The 20,988-nt window shown below is 38.8% G+C and overlaps 1 protein-coding gene across 7 annotated transcripts in view; it reads right to left on the bottom strand.

The window, feature by feature from the left end:
* Nucleotides 1-20,988, bottom strand: part of Musk (muscle associated receptor tyrosine kinase) — an 89,028-nt gene that overhangs the window by 38,048 nt on the left and 29,992 nt on the right. For 4 of the 7 annotated variants that reach the window (XM_028779968.1, XM_028779970.1, XM_028779972.1 and 1 more), the window contains exons 6-7: nucleotides 12,224-12,253; nucleotides 6,479-6,603 (exon numbers count right to left, since the gene is read on the bottom strand). In XM_028779968.1, coding sequence (XP_028635801.1) covers nucleotides 6,479-6,603; nucleotides 12,224-12,253 — 155 coding nt within the window. The remainder of the gene's footprint in view (nucleotides 1-6,478; nucleotides 6,604-12,223; nucleotides 12,254-20,988) is intronic. The other 3 variants (XM_028779967.1, XM_028779971.1, XM_028779973.1) reach the window with 1 other exon arrangement.

Raw genomic sequence — 20,988 nt, 5'->3', positions numbered from 1 at the left:
AACATCTGTGGGCTGTCTGTGTGCTTGGTGTGTTTTGCATTTTATATCTTGTTTGTGAGGACCATCTCTTTCCAGTTTACAGAAGCAAAGCTGTGGAGGTATTGCTTTCTTTCTTTGACAAGTTGGTTCCTTCCTTGGAGAAGATCTATGCAGTGCTGTGCACAACTCAGAAACAAGCAATGCCCTAGTGCTGCTGCCTGGTAAGGTTTTGTCTTTTGCCGTTATTGTACTGCTAAGTGCTGGCACTTGAAGAACTAGAGTCCACATGTAGCTTCTGGGAACTGCCCCCAGTTAATTCTGATTGGCAAATAAAGATGCCAGTAGCCAATAGCTGGGGAGAAAAGACATAGGTAGGGTTTTTGGTTTCCCAGGATTCACAAAGAGGGAGGAGGAGAGGGACCCGCCCTGCCTTAGGAGAGTGTGCAGGAGAGGAGAGAAGAGAGCTGTCATGGAAGTAAAAGAACTTGCAGGAGGAAGAACCAGAGCTGTGATCCAAAAGGGCCAAGAAAATGTGGCCCAGAGGGCTGCTCAGTTGGGTCAAGAGCAGGCAAGACAGAACATAGAAAACAGTAAGTAATAATGGGGTTATGGATAGAAAGTAGATTCTAACAGCAACGAGGTTAGAAAGTTGCCTAGCTATTGTACTGCTTAAGACATATTAAATATAAAGGCTGTGTGTGTGTTTCATCTGAGAACATAAATGGTGTAAGACAGGAAGGAACCTCACACTGGGATTTATTAAAAATATTCAAACTATAGCTGCCCACCATTTTCTGTTCACACCTAAGCACACCATTTCTAAACACACCCCACTCTGCCCCAGGTCACAAGGTCACCAGAAACAAGCTTCACAGAAAGAAGAAATCTTTAGGCCTCTTGGGCTCTCCAGGGGATTCCATTCAAGTGCTGAAATAGTTCAGTAGAGAGCCCAGGCCATTCTGAAGCTCCCTGGTCAAGGATGATGTGGTTTCTAAGCGCTTTTCCTCTTTCATTCAAAGGCCTCTCTTGATTCTCTATGTGACTCGTGCACATCAGGCCTTGGTCATAGTTTGAATTTGTCTTTCTTTCTTCGTAGCTTGTTCAGACCAACAGTTTAGTATTTTTGATGATCTAAACAGTAAAGCAATCCTCTGCCCTCTAGTTGGATCATTTTCCCTTCTCTCTGGGTTGTAAAAGGCTATGACCTTTTACCAAGATGTGTTTAAAGTCTACCGGTACAATGGGCCTGCACACCTGTCTGTGGACTGCATGGATTTGAATAATTTTGTTTTGAAAATATTTTTTAAGCTATGCCTATATTGGACAGGTATAAGATCTTTTTGAACATGTTGTTATTGTATTAAGAAATGATTTAAAGTACAGAGAAGGATATACATTGGTTATGTGCAAACATGACAAGATTGGACACAGAGGCTTGAGCATTTTAGGAATTTGTTATCTATAGTGTCCTGGAACCCAGATACCACAGTGACCAAGGTCTGACAGGACTTTGAGTTAAGTGATTATATCTGACATTTACAGTAAGGATGTTTTTGCTAAATCGCTCTAGCTCACTTAACTAAAGAAGCCAGAATAAATTTTTAATCTCTGGATAGGGCAGTGGTTCTCAACTTCTGGGTCACGACCCCTTTTGGATCCCACATTAGATGTGGTGCATATCAGATATTTATATTACAGCTCATAACTACCAAACTTACATCTATAAGGTAGCAACCAAAATGTTTTATGGTTGGGGATAACCATGACATGAGAAATTGAATTAAAAAGTCACAGCATTAGGAAGGTTGAGAGCCACTGAACAAAAACATTCTGTCTTTCTGACAGTGATGACTTTTGTAAGGACATAGATTGGTCTGCTGATTTGCTTGACTGCAGTAATTACTTCGCTGAGTAAATGTACACAAAATATTGCCTTATTCCTTAAATATATTACAGAAAAAATATAATGAAGGAATTTTGGAGGACTGAAGAGATGGCTCAGTGGTTAAGAGCATGTACTTCTCTTGCAGAGAATCCTAGTTTGGGTCTCAGCACCCACTCAAGATAGACAGCATACAGTTGCCTGTAACTCTAGCTCCGGGGAATCTGATATCCTTGTCTGAATTCCTTGGGCACTTGCACTCATATGTACACAAACCCATAAACACACACACACGCACAAGTAAAACTAAAATAAAGCTTTTAAAATAAAGTTTTTACAAAAGAAATATTTTTAGAGTCAGCAAAATAGAAAGTTCTATCAGGTAGACACCCTAACTTCCGTCTGAGATCATGTATACCTGTACAACATGTGTGTGCATCGCTGATCCATTGACAGTACTGACTAGAGATAATCTACCTACAGCCATAGATAATCTAGTAACACCACGACTTCACCTGAACACAGAAATGCCTTGGAAAGTATGCAGACTTCAGTGACCCTACATTATAAATAATTCATGTAACAGGTATGATCAACAGTTTTTATATATTTATACACTTTATATTTATATATTCATATATTACATATTTAGATATTTATTATATTTTTCTGTAATATGTTTAAGGAACAAGAATGATATTTTTGTATATATTTACTCAGTGAAATAATTACTGTACTCAAGGAAATCATCAGATCAATCTATCTCCTTACAAACGTCCCAGAAAGGTTAATGCTCCTATAGATATACTAAATATTGTTTGTCTCTGCATCTATAAAAAAAAGATACTGGTATGAAGGGCATTTCTATATTATTTTGTATTTCTATAGCCATAAACATTGTCCTCTTTCAAGCTGCCTACTGACTTATCCAACATAAAACTTATTATATGTAATTATTTTGTTTTACCAATTAATTTATAAAATGACTCCAAAGCTCACAGACTTGAAACCAAAATCATGTCCCTTTAAAAATTTGGCTAAAATATGGCTATCTGTAAAAATATTTCAAAATACAGTCATACACACACACACACACACACGAGTTCATTTTATAAAGCTCTTTTTTAAAAAAATTATTTCAATTTTTTCATATTTTTAGGAATCATGTGTATTAGACAAAGCAAAAGAGATGTATAATTTTTTCTAAATTTTTAGTAAAATCTCTAAATAAGTTATTATTAGAATAACTCAGTAAATATGGTTCTATAACATGCAAAGACTTTCTTTTAAAAAAATAGTAAGATCTTTTTATTCCCATCAAATTACTATATTCACTGTTGTAAAAGAAAATAAAAGTTACCTTTCACTCTCAAACTCATCTTACTAAAAGTTTCCATGAAAAAAAAAAAAAACCACAAAGAAATGAACATTGACGAGGGCAGAGAGGAGGCACGTCTTCATCAAGTTGGGACATACTTCTGCTCTTGTCTCTGACTGTTCAAGGTTTCAGTTTGCATGGGAGATGGGAAACAGTTTCATCTTTTAGAGCCTTACAGGCTTATTACCATGTTCAGAGGTTAGTTTTAGTTTGGCTCTAGTTGGTGACTAGCCAGCGTACGTCATGTGGATACTCTTTGTGTAGCATCCATAGTTATTGCCCTGGTGCTTCCTAAATCTCCAGGGTGAATCTCAATCCAGTCAAGTTGACTCTAAATCATATCTATCACAGGGAGGGATCTGCTGTCTAGGAGTCTGAGGAGAGAAAATGTAACGGAGAGAGAAGCTATCCTCAGATGTATAGCAGAGGGACATGCCTCAGAGTTTCAGAGACTTTCATCTTCACTTCAGGCTCTGCACCACAGATAAAGATTCGAGCTTGCCAGGCGATTCCATGAGGCTGGCCTAACACTGTCTGTCCCTGGAACATGATCTTGATCGCTCACTGAAAGAACAGGCTGCTCCCAGTTTAGAAAATAGATACAATAATCCAGAACAGAAAATGGAACAAGATGAAACAGCACAGTGAAACAAACAAAAAATAGTTTTTGTTTGTTTTGCTTTAGGGAGTGAAGAGATGCTACAACAGGAGGGAGACACCCATTTACTGTGAAAATGCCATGGCCAACAGTTGATACAACTGATGACTAGGAATTATAGTGATTTAAATTGTATCTATACCAAAGCAATGAAAATATGTTTCTTTACCTCATGAACATAATCTTAAAACTGTGATAACTAGGTTAGTCTTTTGTTTTGCTTTGTTTGGTCAAATTGACACAAGCTAGAGTCATCATGAAAGAGTAAACCTCAAATGGGGATTTGCTTCTATCATACAGTCCTGTGAGCAAGTCTGTGGGAAATTTTCTTGATTGATGGTTGATATGGGAGGGACCAACCTACTGTGGGCAGGTGGTCCAGGGTGTATAGGAAGGCAACTGAGCAAGCCATGGAGAGCAAGTCAATAAGCAGCACTCCTCCATGGCCTAAGCTTTGGTTCCTGTCTCCAGGTTCCTGCGCTGACGTCCTTTCAGGATGGACTATAAGCTGTCATCTTAAACAAAACCTTTCTTCCTCAAGTTGGTTTTGGTTACAGATAAGATAAAAAGTATATTCTCACCAAACACAAATAGATAAGAGGTAATATTTTAAAAATATGACAGTAAGAGTATTGATTAACTTTCCATTCTGGATGCAAAAAAAAAAAAATCCAAGCAAACAAGACTCAAAACAAAAAACAAAATACAACAACAAAGCAAAACAAAAAAAAAAACCAAGAAATCAAACCAAAACAAAACAAAATACCAGCTGTTACAGATGAACTTTCATACTGAAAAGAAATTAAAATTCCAGAAAAAATTAACATACAAAGAATGTTTTTCCCCTGAGAGACTTTGGAACCTTGGAAAGTTTGGATTTTCTTTTGGTTGTCTTTAAGGAGTGAGAAGAGAAAAAAAAATGTAGCAAATGTAAAGTATAGAGAATAATTAGATACAAGGAAGAAAGATCTCAAAGCACTAGGTATCAGGATCATGTTAATGTGAGCTGTAAGTGAAATAGTCCACCTGAAGTATTATATTACACCTGTGTTATAATTACAGCATTTAAAAGGAGCTTCAGATTTTAAGTGGTTCAAGATTAGATTCTGACAGAATGAAGCAAAAATAATTTCTAGAGGAAAGCACCATTCTATAATCCCTCAAATTAGACATCTTCATTCTAGTAAAATGTATAGTGGTCAGTGGAAGATAACCAGACACACAAGGGAAAATGGGGAAGAGTCACGGGACAATAGACAATGGAAACAGATTTGCAATTGAGTCCCCTGTCAGGCAAAGGAAAGCTGAATTTGCTTCCCAGCCTCTGCATTTTTGACTGTGAATTTTTGACTCACAGTGGCCACATGCACCCTTCATCCCTGCACTCTTCACTCACTTGTCTACAACCACACAAACCTTCTTGCTGCCCCTCCAACAAATCATGTCTACACTCTTAGAGACTTTGTCTGGTAATCTTCCAGTAGCTATGCACGATAGCCTTCCCTGTTATCATATCCAGACCTCTTTCCAGACATCTTTGTCCCAGTTAGACTCAACTACTCTACTGAAACTGGAATCTTTCTCCTAAGGTCCAACTCTCTGACTCATTTCCAGCTTTATGGGTTTTGATTGTTGTTGTTGTTTGCTTGCTTGTTTGTTTTGTTTTGTCATAGTTAGCATAATTTATGCACACATATGCTCCCTGATTTTATTCTCTATCTTTTCCCACCAGAACAGAAGTCATTTGGCATCATGGAGGGCCTCTCATTTTTCTTGCTCTTGTTGCCATAGAGCCTACCATATTACTTGATGCTCAGATGTTTGATGCTTGTTTGTGAATCCTTGTATGTAAAGTACTTTGAAGAAGACCTGGCTCAAAATAATAGCACTATCAAAAATGAAGAAATATTGAATGGATTATAATCCTGGGTTATTTTCCATTAAAGTAACCTTTACCAGTGAACTGGTCTTTTCCTGGTACATTTTATGAAAATTGTTTTAGTTGTAGGAAGGACTTGGAATTATTTCTCTTTTACACAAAAAAAGTAAAAGATGAATGATACAGGGAGGGATGTAAGCTCGCAGGGTTCAATGCCAGTGGTTCTGGTACCAAGGACAGCTTTAAACACTGGTAAAACTAGGACCAGAGATATAGATAGAAATGGTAGCACTATATCTTAGTTTCTATGTACTTATCCCATTGCTGTGATAAAATACTATGACCATGGCAATTTATAAATGATAACATTTAATTTGGGGCTTACAGTTTCAGAGGATTAGAGTCCATGATGGTAGAGCAAAGGTATGGCAGCTGGAACAACTAAGAGCTTACATCTTGATCTGCAAGTTGCAGGCAGAGAGAGTGGCAAAGGGAATGGGCTTTTCAAACTTCATAAGTGTCCCAATGACTCACCTCCTAATCCTTCCCAAAGAGGTCCACCAACTAGGGACCACATACTCAAACATATGAGGCACCAGGGGCTGCTCTTATTCAAATCACTACACACTACAGGCACATGCTGTGTGCAGAAAGTCACCACCAGTGGGTCTTCCCAAATCATCCCAATCACAAGGCACTCACAGCATTTCCGTTTTCAATCCAGCTGATGGTGGGGACAGGGATGCCTATTGCTGTGCAGCGTAGGGTTACAAAGGAACCAAAGGTGACATTGTGGGATTCAGGAGCACGCAGGATTCTTGCAAAAACTGTTAGAAAAACAAAGGCCATGAGTGATTGTTCCTTATGAAATGGCTAAGCAAGGCGGGACTTTAAAACTCCAGTCACACTGCGCCCTGAGTATTTTCACTCCCTCAGTGTTGCTATGTTTGCCCTCTATGCTCTTTGTGCTATGATCTTTGTCACCACCCCAGAACACACTGAGCTTAGTTCTAAACTAAAAGTTTGTCTTTGTTGATACTCAGTCTAGAACATTTATGCTCATATCTACATGTGATGGGTTCCTTCTGTGTGTAACTCCTGTCTCACTTGAAGGGACTCATGTCTCATTTTAAGGGACATTTTCTTAGAACCCTAATCATCCAACACACAGTACAACTCCCAATCACCTTTGCCATTCTATCTCATGATCTTTATGCACTTACTGCTATCTGGTATTCCATTACTCAGTTCCTACTTATGTGTTCGTCAGCTCCCCCATTAGATTGTCTGGGTCAGTTTTGTTTTGTGCTATTTTGATTAAGTGCCCAGAAGAATTCATGATGAAAATGAACACAGGATACTCTTTTAGCAAACTAAAGAAATAATTAATGGCTTATTCCCTCAAGTCTATCTCTAGTAGTGAGAACAAATTCAAATATATCATACATCTCAAAGAAAGAGATGATATACCGTGGAGAAGGAAAGGAATGTTTAAGATAAATGTGAGGAGGAGGAGGAGGAGGAGGAGGAGGAGGAGGAGGAGGAGGAGGAGGAGTCTCCTGCATTCCTTATGGTTATATATCCCCACCAATTGAAAAAAATCAATCTACAGACTTAGCAGTTCTATCCTCAATTAAAAAGAGAGGTGAAAACTCAGAATCAATTGGAGAACACAGTTCGGAAGATGAGCTGCATCTCTGTCCTTCTTTTCAGAAGTGGAAACCGACTCCTCATTAATTTTATTTACTCTCCCAGAGTAACAGCAGTGACGGTAATGAGCCTGGTCTCGTGCCTTCTGATGTCAAATCCAACAGTCTTTTAAGCTATTATGAAATCTTTTTATTTTTTTGTTATGCTGTCAACATATTTTATGCTCTTTTTTGTTGTTTTCTAGGGTCTGAGCCCAGCAATGACAGGAATTCTAAACCCTAATTGTCACGGCACTTTGGCTTAGTTCTTCTAGTTCACTGAAATTTATGGAGTTCCCGTGGACAGGGCAGAAGATTGACAGAACAATAACAGCAAGGCCAGAGCTTCTTGGCAGTCTCTCTGACTTTTGACCTCTTCAGAAGGTCACATCACTCAAGGGTATAAAAACGTGACCATCTCCCTTGACACCTGGATCTTTGGCTGCTGCAAAGTTGAATCACCTTGACTCCCTATCTTTTGATATTGAGGACTCCAAGATGTGTTATTTATAACACCATTTGGGCTCACCCATTTTAAATTTGTAAACGTTGTACCCAAAATCTGGGAGAACAGAAAAGCAGTAATAATGTCAGGTTCAATGACTACAGTGCTTGAGAAATACAGGGTTTTTTTTTTTTTTTAATGTAGTGACTGTTTAATATGCAGTTGAATCTGTCTCTTAAAATTAAAATTGAGGGCTAGAGGTGTAGTTCATTTGAAAGAGTGATTGCCTGGGCTATACAAAGCCCTGGGTTCAGTCTCCAGCACCACATAAACCAGATGGAGTCGGACATGCCTGTAATCCCAGCACTGAGGAAATGGAGGCAGGAAAAATTGGAGTCTAAGATCATCCTCAGCTAAATGAGAGTTTGAGGCAATCCTGAACTACATGCGATGATGTCTAAAAAATAACAATAATAATAACAACAACAATAATAATAATGACCTGACTTTAGAAGGTCCTGAAATCTAATTAAACATCCAATAAAAATCAGAGTTCAGGAACACAGTAAGCAACACCCTGGAGACCATGTCTGTCAAACTCAGAATGCAGAAATCTTAAAGTGGCAAATTATTTACTTGCCTCAATAAATAAATAGCAAGAGTGGAGAAATCTGCTACAGTCTGAAAGAGATTTAAGGGCCGTATCATTTTAAGTGCTGACTTTGGATTCTTATTTTCCCCCACTTAACCTGAGTTCACAGGCTGTGTTCTTTTGACAGCCAGACCTAGGCTGACAGACATCCTAGCAGGGGCCAGCCACATACTGTCCTTGTTTTCTGGTGATAGCAATGGAGGCCTAGGCTATGCCACACATCTGTAACATATGTCTGAAATAGTGTGTGCAGGGGCTGACACTGCAGGTTTTGAGTTGAGTTACTGTAATCAGGAGCACATGTAACCCACTGCCTCTGAGCATTGAGAACAGTGTGGTGCTAGAGAGACTGGGAACTGGGTCATGTTGGTATCAGTCTTCTTACAGAAGTGTTCGAATGGCTTGACTGAGCCCTTGGTCTTGAAACGAGGGCCTTTTGGATGAAGACTGGGGTAATGAAAACAAACCGGAGAAATGGGAAATCTAGATTCTTTCTCCTGTTTTGATTTATAGAAGCAAATGTTTTAATTCAGGAACTTCGAATTCTTAGAAATGTAGTAAGCAGGGTGGGTTTATTGCATTCTGATTTACAGCCTTTCTTTCTCTTTTGGCGGCTACTGAATTATATGGATTGCCACTTAGGTACATTGCAAAACCCTTGATGGTCTATATTGCACAACACAGCTAAGCATAAAGTGAGACAGTGACTAAGTCAGCCAGCTACTCTTGCACAGCTTGTCATGATGCCTAACTTAATTGATTCCCTATCCTGCCTGATTCAGAGCCTTCTAGGGGCTCTGTTTGGGCACATGTGATGGGTACAATTGACCCCACAGGTGTCTCCACGACTATAAAACTGCTAACAAATAGTTGTTCTCTCCAAAGTGGGCTTCACTGTTACGTGCAGTGTGTTAAGAGAACACAATGGGAGATAACAGTGAAGCCGGTCTGTCCCACACTCTTGAGTTCTCTCCCAAAGATAAGAGTTGATATTCCCTTTGCAGTAGTGACAGACATCTTCAACCCTTCCTTTCACCCTCCCTCTACTCCCAAAGGAGGTTCTAAGCATCATCCATACCTTCTGGGTTCCATTGAAATGTCTTGTTTTCATAGTGTCCTTCATGCCTCTCACTGACTATATTCACGTAGCACTTAGCACCACTGGACAACTGTGGGTCCTGTACTTATATGTATTGTGTCTGTCCCTCTCCCTGAGATGCAAACATTTTCAAGGTCTTGCTTTGCTTTTGCTCATCCTTGAAGGCTGACCTATGCATATGTGGGTTTCTGTGTATTGCTACATGTACCCTGCCTGATATAGGGTAAGTAATCATAAGTGTTTATTCAATGAATGAGTGGGTGAATACGAGAGTGAGTGAGTGGGCAAGTGGGCAAGTGAGTGAGTGGGTGACTTTTCTGGTGACCTAAGGCAAATGAAGTTATGTACAGTTTGTATAAGTCAGCCCTTCTGGACCACCATTCTCTTGACTATCCTACCTTTATGAGTGGAAAGAGCTTGATATGCAGTTGAAAGTTTACCAGACATTTACTAGGTCAGGACTTCTCTACCCAGATCTTAAGATGTGGCATGGGAAAGGCTGGAGAGGCAAGAAAGACAGACACAAGTTATGCTAGTCTCCTTGTTAGCTGGACCAGAAGGCTTCATTTTTCAATCCAGCTTCGTCAGCAATAAAGCTCATGTGTTGTTCCCATCTGTATTTGTTTCCAGTTCTAAATGTGAAAGGTGAAGGTGGGCTGAGAAAAATTCCAAGCATTTAACAACCATCCACAACAATCCCAGCAGCTGCAACCAAAAATAAAAGTCGGGCTAACTTCACCCTCTGCAGGAATGAACTTGGATATAGTTTGATAGCAGATCCCGTTGCTTCAGTGGGTAGCCACAAACTGGGAATGCATTCTACATCATCAGGGAAGCTCCGTGAGAACTGGTTCTTAGCCGGTGAAATGCACATCAAATGTCTTTATTTTGTAATTTACTTTCATGTAAGAAAATATGTTTTGCTATGTAAACAAGCAAACTGCTGAATAGGAGTTTGAAATTATTTAGCGATTTGGGGAAACTCTATAACTATCCTGACATTATACAACTTCTCTTGCTATAGACAATCTGATTTGTCACTATCCACTTTGCTATTCACTCTTCCTCATCCGTGTTCCCCCAGACAAGTGTGGTAGCACTCACCAGCATTATGGAAAAATAAATGGCCAACGTTTAGCCTTAGGACTTTCATACAGAATAAATTCACATATTTCGGGTTTTATGTCTCTTGGACAAAGTTGCAGCCCTATCTGGAGGTCAGGAATCCTACATCAAAATAGTTCATAACAAGCACAGGCATTGCATAGAGAAGGATATCAGATCCCCTGGAGCTGGAGCTAAAGACAATTGCGCTTCCCAGATTGAATGATAGGTCCTTTGTAAAGCAATAATGCTTTTAACCACTGAGCCATCTCTCTGGCCCAGGTTCTAAATTCTTTAGGACATATAGGTTAGTTAGCAGAACTGGGTTGTTGGGGCAGACCTTGAGCATTGTATACACTTTGGTACTGGTCCAGGCTCTCTGCTTCCTGATCTACTGGGATGCATGGCCTGATCTACTGGGATGCATGGTCTCACACCCTTGCAGCTGCAGATGGAGCTGCAGCAGCCCCTGCCAAAACTGGTTTACATCCCTTGGCTCTCTGGGCCAAATGAAAGCTCGCCTTCTTAAGTCTGCTTCTGCTAGTTAGCATATCAGGGCAAGGAGATAAATACGAATATAGATTTTCTAATATGAAAACATAAAAGCTGAAAACTCATTAAGATTGCCAACATGACTCTTAACAGGTTTCTAGACAGACTTCGGACCTTCAGATTCGGGATATTCAGCTGGTCAATTCTGAGCAAACATTCCAGAATCTGAAAAACTTTGAAACCCGAAGCACTTATGTGTATAAATTACTTAATTGATTATATTTGTTTCATAAAATGAGAAGGAGACACTGTTAAAACAATGGCAGTCTAAGCTAGGTAAGATAGCCTAGAACAAAACTGTGTGACCTGAGACTTTTAGCCTCAGGTTGCCAAAGTTTAGTTGAGAAGAGCATGAGTCTTACTGGGAGAGAAGTTACTTTTGGTGATGGGAGGCTTGTTATACATAAGAGGTTTCCCAGACAAATATACATCTCCATGTTAATTAAAATAAAATCACTTTATTTTTTTCTGATTTAGAGCAAATGCATTAAACCCCTCATCGCATTGAAATGTTGGTAACCAAACATAAATTAGTACCTTGAATTTTTCTTCTCTAAAATTTTAATACACTTTCCCAAATATCTTTCTGTTTGGACCTGTGTGCATTGGTTTTCTTGTCTGTTCTTTTCACTTAATCTCACGCTGTGATTCTAGAGTATAGAATATGTGATTCTAACCCTTCTCTGGATTCGGTGGTCTCCTAAGAAATGTGATTGGTCCGTAGCCTTCATCTACAGGAAAGCAGCCCTATCTTCAAGTTCTCTGTTTAATGCTGTGACTTCTTATTCCCATGGGCCACTTGTCATTTCTTGACAAAATAATAGGACTTAAGGTCTGGAAAATAAGCAACTGAAGTATATTGTGCATCTAAAATGAAGTAGCAAGGCAGAAAGAAGGGGAAAGATACCTTTAGCGTCCTGCTCAGGTTCACTGTCTTCTGTTAATAGGAACAGGAAGAAACGGACACACAGGCAACAAACAGAAACAAAACAATGCTTGGTGAGAAGAGGGGTCTTAAACTGCAGCGCATCCATTGTGCATGATTCATTAGAATCGACTTGTTTCTTATTTCAATAAGAAACAAATGCCACGAAGGGAAAGTGCTGACCTTTCTTTGCAAGCAAACGATCTCATGGCATTAGATTCCAAATTACGACTTGTAATCAGGCAGTATTATACAGAAAATAAACTACAGCATACTGGAAGACGTAACTCACTCATGCATTTTTGTTTTAATGTGGACAAGGACAATCCCCCCTTTCTTTCAAGGCAACAGAGTCCCTACTATTCTAGTGAATTCTGTTCCTCTGTTTGCTTGGCTTCTCGTCTTACCAGGCCCTGCTGTGAAGTCAGTGCTGTGGACTGTGGGATCTCAGCTATCATTTCTATGGCAATAGACTGCTGTTGTGGTAAACAGGGGATTAGGGGGTTTCTGCAGAACCAGGGCCTACCACCAACAAAGAGCTGGAGCTCTCTTCTTTAACCCCCAGAGGCAGCTCAAAGAGTAGAGAAGAACAAAGCATTCTGGGAACGGACTAGCCAAGACTGCTCTGGGAGAAAATGAAAGGAAGAAAGAAAGAAAGAAAGAAAGAAAGAAAGAAAGAAAGAAAGAAAGAAAGAAAGAAAGAAAGAAAGAGAGAGAGAAAGAAAGAAAGAAAGGGAAGAGAGAACAAAAAATCCCAAAACTCTAAATTTGATTAGATAGAAAGGACTGAGAATTTGTATACTTTTTTTTAGAAACCCTAACACCAAGGGGAAATAAATAACAAATTAGTCATTCTAAAGTGTTTACTATGACTATATCACATAAAACTCTCAAAGGTTATTTGTTCAAATCCATTTAGACCCCCTTTTTTTAGAATTAATTAAATATAAGCCAGTTGCAGTAAGTGTGTATATGGAAAAAATAGTGATATTGTTTGTAACCCCTGTTTCTGACAGGACTAGGCTTATACTGTTCTTCATAGACGGTGGGTGTTTTCATATATGATATACACCACTCACTGAGATCCCTCCTATAACTCTGTGATTGAACATGATCCGTGTGACTGGGGCTATTTTACACATAAAACAAAGCAAAACATCTAAGTCTCAGAGATCTACTTCCAGGATAGCCGGAAATGCAGTGTCCTCATGGTTCAGACATGGAGTCCTCTGCTGTAACCCAGTGTCATGGTGACTAATGTCTCTATTCCGTACTTCATACCCAGTCTCCTTAAAGTCAAGTGCATGTGAAATCTCTTATTTGATTTGACTCTCTCTGACCTCTCCTGCCTTCACCAAGGAGGTCAGTAGTGTTCAGTTTTGTCTTCTTGCTTTGAGAATCCAGGCTAGAGGCTATTAACAATTTATAAATTGATGTTAATTACAAAAAAAAATGTTCAGAGGTTACTATCAAATGAACCTTGAATCCAGATAAAGAAATTAGGTTTTTACAACATTCCTAACAGTGCCAGGTAAAGCACAGAGGAAGTATTAGTTTCTTCTATACTGGACACTTAGAAACTGTAGAGTCCCTAGTTTAGTTTTGCTTGTTTGTATTGTTTTGAGACAAGGTTTCACTGTGCATCGTTTGCTGTGCTTGAACCTCAGCTTCCATTGAGAGCTAGGAATCTAGGTGTGTTCCACGATACTCAGGAAGAGTTCCTGCTTGTATCACAGACGTTATCAGAAGAGGTGAAAAGAGATCCATCTTTGAGCCAACTTAGGCTTGAAAATTGTGAAAGGACACCCCCTACACACACACACACACACACACACACACACACACACACACAAAGAATAAGCTTAGAGGTTGGCCTGGGAATTTTACTTTTATATATATAGCATAAAAACTCCTTTCTATACATAGATGCAAATATTCACAAATGACTCACATGCTTTGGCATTAATATATACACACATATAAATACATGCACACACAACTAAGGTTAACTTAGAGAAAGATATTGAAATTTGTATGCACCCCGTGGAGCAGTTTGCTGGTCATTTCAAGGACAGATTGCAGTCCTAAATTCTCCATGTGAGCCATGTGTCCATGGTGATTCCTGATGACTTCTGAACTTGTCATCTGCCAATTTTGAAAATCCTACCTCATGGCCTTTATCCGGATTTAATTGTTAAATTCTCATCTAATTGCTTTATGTGCTATGCTCTGTCGTGTCTTTCAAATAGCTTTTTAATCTTCTGAAGAAGGCATAATGTTAGAACCAGGGGTAGCAACCAACTTCTGTTGCTGGGTTTTTGTTTTTTTTTTTCTGAAGTATAGAACTGTTTCTCATAGAAAAAAAATCTGTAATTTTTAAGAAGTCTTTTGCCATCTATATAAGGGATGGTTTGCCTTTTGCTTTCTTGACTAGCCCAGGAGGGTGGTGAGGCTAGACAGTCAGTTGCCCCTCACTGACTGCAAGGTGGAGTCACTCTACTTCCACATCCAATTTCAACAGCAATCAACTACTCTCTTCAATATGTTCATTTATAGGGAACTCAGGATCACTTTAGCAGCCCATTTTGATCAATTCTTTATGAAAAAAAATGGAGGAGAGACATATAAGCTAAATCATTCCCCCTTATGATTACTACCCATAAGACCTGTTTCCACTTCCATTTACTGGGCAAGAATTGAAAAAAGTCCAATTAGTGTTTGTTTTGGTGTTTCCAGCTGTAATAGCTGCAGCTCCTCATTCTCATTTTTAACTTCCTTAGCTTTTCTTATCTTGAGTAACTTGAAATACACTAATATGCACAATGAGTCTAATAACGCCAAAGAAGCACTGAATGCCCTTTCTTTCTGTGAATACAAGTCTTTATGTGTTTCCATTTGTAGTTGTGTGATATAGTTAGCCAGCTGATGCAATCGAAAATCACAAATACCCACCACTGAGTTTTATTCCTTTTCTTATAAAGGTCTATCTCCCCAAATTCACCTATGTATGTGCATTTGTGACCTTAATTCATCAGTTCATCAATTGGGGAGGAAATTGGAAGGTCTCTCAAAGGTCAGGCAGGAAGAAGGAAAGTAAAGATTACCTGAGAAAGGTAAAAGGGATAAATTTGGTAAAATCACACAAGTCATGGAGATCCTGTGGAGTGAATGAAGAACCAGAAGAAAGCAGACTTCAGAAGTATGTAGCTAGCATGCATTCTTCTGGCTACAAGAGAGAGGTGAGCCAAGACATAACAGGGATTCCATTAGTGAGGCTGAGGTCTCAGAAGAGCTGAATGCACACATTCTCTGTTCCTGGCTGCATGGCACTGAGACTTCCTGTTTCTGGGAAGGAATTATCATGATAACAAAGTAGAAAAATAAGCTTGGAGGAGAGACCAGCTGTGTCCTGGCTGGCTCAGGCAGAGTGCAGCAAGTATCTTAGAGAAGTTTGAACAAGAGGTAAGTATGGTTCCAGATCTCCTGGTCCCTTTCTTAGCTCGGTGACTAGGATCCAGTCAGTGCATCAGACAGTGGCAGCACAGAAACGACAGCAGGCTCTGAGTGGTTCTTCAAGATGCTATTATATGCATGTGCCTGTACTTGCATTCTGTTTATAGTATCCAAATAAGCCAGCTAATGTGTTCTGTTTTCTAGATGGATGAAATGAATACCTTTAACTAGCACTTTGAGCACTTTGAGTCCTTTGAAATAATAATACACACCCTCACGTTTTATTTATTCTGTGAGATAGAAGTTTCGTAGGATGAACTTGTACCTCAGCTTTTTGGCTAGGATCAAAGGGACATGATGATATGTAAACATAGCACAGAGACTATATTTGTGACAATACTGAGTTCACAAGTCAAAATCATCTCAGTAGAAAAATTACATAGCAGTATTAGAGAGGATGTCAACACTAAACTAATACCTCAGCCAACAGGACGATAGACAAAACACAAGAGACAGACAGGAACTGTCAATTCCCAGTTGTCTCAACAGCAACTGAACTGAGGTCTGACATCTATCTATGGATGGATGGATAGATAGATAGATAGATGGATAGATAGATAGATAGATAGATAGATAGATAGATAGATAGATGAGTATCCATCTGGTGTTGGGAGTGAGTAGTTCATTGCTTGAAAACAAAGGCAAGAGTAAGGTGCCCCTCCCTATGAGAAGAGGAAGATGCAGTCATGGTACTGCAGAATTTGGGAGCCTATGGGACTAAATCTGGATTGGAATCCAAAATACTACATAGTAGAGTCCTAAATTCTGCTCATTACATCTTTGTTAGAAAGAAGGAACTGGGAGGCTTTCTGAGGGAAAGCTTCAAAATTACTAGAAAAGAGAAAAATTATTTTAAAGGAAGAATAATTAGGAATAATGATCCATAAGTTCATAGAGCATTGAGAATAAGAATGCTAGGAAATCTAATGCATTTAGAAACTAGGTGATTAATCCCACTGAAAGAAAATAATAAAAAGATAGCACAAACCTCAACACATAAGCCACAAAAGAACAGGCATGATGAAATGAGAGGTAAAGTTCAAACACAAGTTAATAATCCTGAAGAAAGCAATACAAATGCTAAAAATTAGAACAGAATGAAAAATTTTAAAGAAAAATAGAATAGCTAAAATGCATGTACATACAAGATACATAACACATTTTGAACAAGGTTTATTGAAGAATCAGTGAATATGAAGTTGATATTTAAGAAATTGTGAAGCAGACTGGTAAGCTGGCTCAGAGATTAAAAGCACTGACTGTTCTTCCAGAAGTCTGAGTTCAATTCCCAGCAACTACATGGTGGCTCATGAGCACCTATAAGGGCATTTTATGCCCTCTTCTAACATATGGGTGTACATGCAGCAGAGCACACATACATCAAATAAATAATCAAAGAAGAAGAAGAAGGAGGAGGAGGAGGAGGAAGAGGAGGAGGAGGAGGAAAAGGAAAAGAAGAAGAAGGAAAAGAAGAAGAAGGAGAAGAAAAAATCATGAAGCCCTTGGTTCATACACAAAGCGGAGAGAAAATATGCAAGATCAGAGAAGACCATGGAAGTGACTTGCAGCTCTCCTGGCATTACAAGAGCATGGACAATCTACAGCAAGAGAGAGGCAGAGGAACAGTGTGCAAAAAGATAGTGATCGAAACTGTATCAACTTGGAGCAATGTCTGCATCTCTGGAAGCCCTAAACATCTGGATCTCAGGAAGCACTAAAGTTGTAGCTTTCAAATCTGAAACTCATCATCATTCGTGAGGCTTTTGACATGTAGCGCAGGCAACACAACCTGCATGGCAGGAATCAGCACCTTGGTCTAGGCCTCAAGGATCTTTCTTTACAGAAATACTGAAAACATCTTGGTCTTTCCATTGGGTAGCAGGACTGTAAGTTACTTAGGAAATGAGTGTATAGGAAGATTAATAAAAATAAGTTGACATTTGTGGTTTGCAAATGTGTCCTCCCTAAGGGAAAAAAAATGGTGTCTTGATTTTTCTCCTTAAAGAACAGGTTGAATTTACTGACTCATCTCTAACCAATAAAATATGGCAGATCTGACTGTATTGCTTTTAAGTCTGGACTGTTAGAAAGAAAAACGACAAATAAAAAGAAAAGAGAATTTTTCCTGTTCTCCACTAACCCTCAGGCAAGTAGGGAAAGCTGAACCATGTAAGGATACTCGAGCTGCCCTTTACTGGGACCCACAAGAGAAGAAACAGGATTCTCACCATCCAGCATCAACTAGAACTAACCTGCATGTATGCCAAGTCAGACCTGGTTCTTCTAGCTTCATCAAGCTTTCAAAACAGTGAAGAGGTAGACAACATTTCAACTGCATCTATGACAGGGTATAGCCCAGCAAACCCATTCTCTAATTCGTGACACATGGCAATGATGTTGTCTGTTTCCTTTAGCCATCAATTTTTATGTGAAATATTACACATTAATAGATGACTGACAGGCCAGATGACAAACTAGGATAATCGTCAAAGGTCAAGAAAAATGCCAAAGCTACCAGAAAGTGAAATTGTCTTACCAACATAAGAACAAAAATGACCAAGACCTTCTCACCCTTTGGCCTGTGAAGTCATGGGATAACATTGTGAGAAAACAGTTGTCAACATAATCACACAGACAAAACAAGAGTGATTCCATGTAAAAGGAGACATAAAGGGACTAGAGAAGTGGCTCAGTGGTTAAGAGCACCGACTACTCTTGCAGAGGACAAGGGTTCGATTCCCAGTACATGGGTACTCACAGTAGTAACTCCAGTTTCATGCCCTCTCTGGCCTCTTCAGGTACCAGGCAAGCATGTAGTACACAGACAGAATTCAGACAAAACACCCATACAAGGTAAAAAAAGACAAAAGGAGTCTAGTACCCATGGTTACCGTAAAAAGAACTAATGAAGAATATATTGAGGAAATGAAAAATTGAACACATACAGAAAAAAAAACTTGAAAAAGAAATAGTAGATACAGTACCTGGTAGTTTGTCTTAACAAGAACATTAATTGTGGTCTATAAAGTTACTAAACTTTTGAGACTAAGAAATATTAGATAATATTTAAGGTAGGGGGAGAGGAGCATTTTTTAAAAGAGGCAGGCTGTGAAAGAGTAGGCTCTCTGCCCTATTTGCAACACCAGAGATGAGACTGTGATTCTAACCTCTGTCAGAGCAAAAGCACCATCTTTGTGTTAAAAATGTCAAAGCCATCACCAAAGTAGAACACACTGACTCTACTGTCAGAATCAGCAAGCTGGGGCAGCAGGGGGTTGGGGGGTGAATTCAGCAGGAAGAAGGATTAGAATAAAAAATCAAGCAGACAACAGAAATAGCCAAATTAATATTACATGTGGTAAAGATATGTAGAATCCTGAGGCTGAGGGAAGAGGATCACACGTTCAAGGCTAGCCTGAGCTATCTAGAACAGCTTTGTAAATTAACTAATTGATTAACTAATTAACCCTAACAGATATTAGAAATAAGTTTTCAGATTAAGTATAGATGACTAAACTTATATACTAAAGAAGACAAAATCCTTTAGACTGGATGAGTTTTACAAATCTGGCTATCTTCTACTGACATCATAACAGGAGGGCTAGAAAGGAAGCAACTGAAGACTACAAAGCAATGGGGAAAACACTGAATTAAAACATATCAACAAAATGAATATAAAATACAACAGAATTTATGACAAAAAGTACTCATAGCAAAAAATGAGGAACATCGTCCAAAGGTTAAAAACACAAATTACAAAGGGAGACTTATAACAATAATGTGCATGTACTCAATAAAATAAAAATTTCAAAATTTGAACTGGTGGATTTAAAAGAGATCTGTAATAAACAATGCTGCTAAGTCCAGCTGCCGAGAGTTACAGAGTTAGGCTAAGGGGCCCATTTGAGATGACAAGGCCAACCTATAAAAGGGAAGGTCAGAGTGTTTTAAAAGTGTAAATGAAGGAAAACTATGTCTTCTACTCCAGTCCAAGTGCAATTTGCTTTTCTGCCACACTATAAATTTATGGACCATAAAACTAAAGTAGAAAGATTATAAATGCTAAAAAGCAACTTCTCAAAATAGCCGATTGCAAAGTCCAGTTCCCCTGGTCTCCTCATGCATCTTTCCAAACAGTTCCTAGCCATTCTGTTATGCAGTGAGACTTCACATGATGATGGTATTTAAGATGAAGATTAAAGAAAATGTCTAAAGTGCTCACCAAGGAGAAATAAAAATTATCTCATACATATAAAACACTGAGATGCTATTTGTCTTTTATTGTTTTGTTTTTCATTTTAAGACAGTCTAAGACTTAGGCTCTCAAGGGTTCCCTTTGATTCTCAACTAAAGAGTTCATATTTTCCTCTGCACCCACATTTTTTTGGTGTATGTATGCACGTATGGTCCAGTGGTTAAAAGCACACTCCGTTTGTCCAGAGGACCTGAGTTCAATTCCCAGCACCCATGTTCACAGTTCATAATTCTCCGTAAACCCAGTTCCATGGAGACGTGGGTACCTGTACACAGACTCATTTATTTGCCTTTATGTGTGTGATTTTCTTCCCAGTCAGTAGCTCAGGGAATCCTGACTGTCTGTCACCAAAGTTCTACCTAACTCTGGAGATTTTACAAGTACGTACTAAGAAATTAAGCAAACTCAGAAATTGGGAAGACCATACTCTTAAATCTCTTTCCATTTATACATGATAGCACGTAGATTAGAATCTTAATTTTATTGCTCATTGAGTTTTTTATCTGATTCTTGCTCAACTTCTACAAATTTCATTTTTTCCAACCAGAAGGAAAAACAATGGAGTGATTGACTCTCAACTCAGAATTGTGGAGAAGGTTTAAAACCAGGAAACGATGAGAGATATTTGGGGGCAGATGGGGGCAGCTTGAGGGAGGGATGGGGGAGCATATGACTAAGATACATTGAACACATGTGTAAATTTTCCAAATATATTTTAAAGATATAAAATAAAGATATAAAATATAAACAAGAAATAAAAACCTACTTTATATCTTTGAAATAAGATGGGACCTTAATGGGAGGAAGGGGACTAGGTGACAGCTGGGGAGGATAAGAGAGAGTACAGGAATTATGGGTGGTCAAAGTATATTATAAACATGTACAAATCTGTAAAAGAATAAATTAATAAACTGTCAAATTTTTATAAATTAAAAAGATTATTTCTATGAAGCCATTAATACAAGTTATTATTATTATT

This window comes from Grammomys surdaster, unplaced genomic scaffold (genome assembly GCF_004785775.1).
Source record: "Grammomys surdaster isolate TR1022 unplaced genomic scaffold, NIH_TR_1.0 363, whole genome shotgun sequence".
NCBI classification, from domain to species: Eukaryota; Metazoa; Chordata; class Mammalia; order Rodentia; family Muridae; genus Grammomys; species Grammomys surdaster.
The sequence above is the reverse complement of the archived record's forward strand: the minus strand, read 5'-3'. Positions and strand labels throughout refer to the sequence as shown.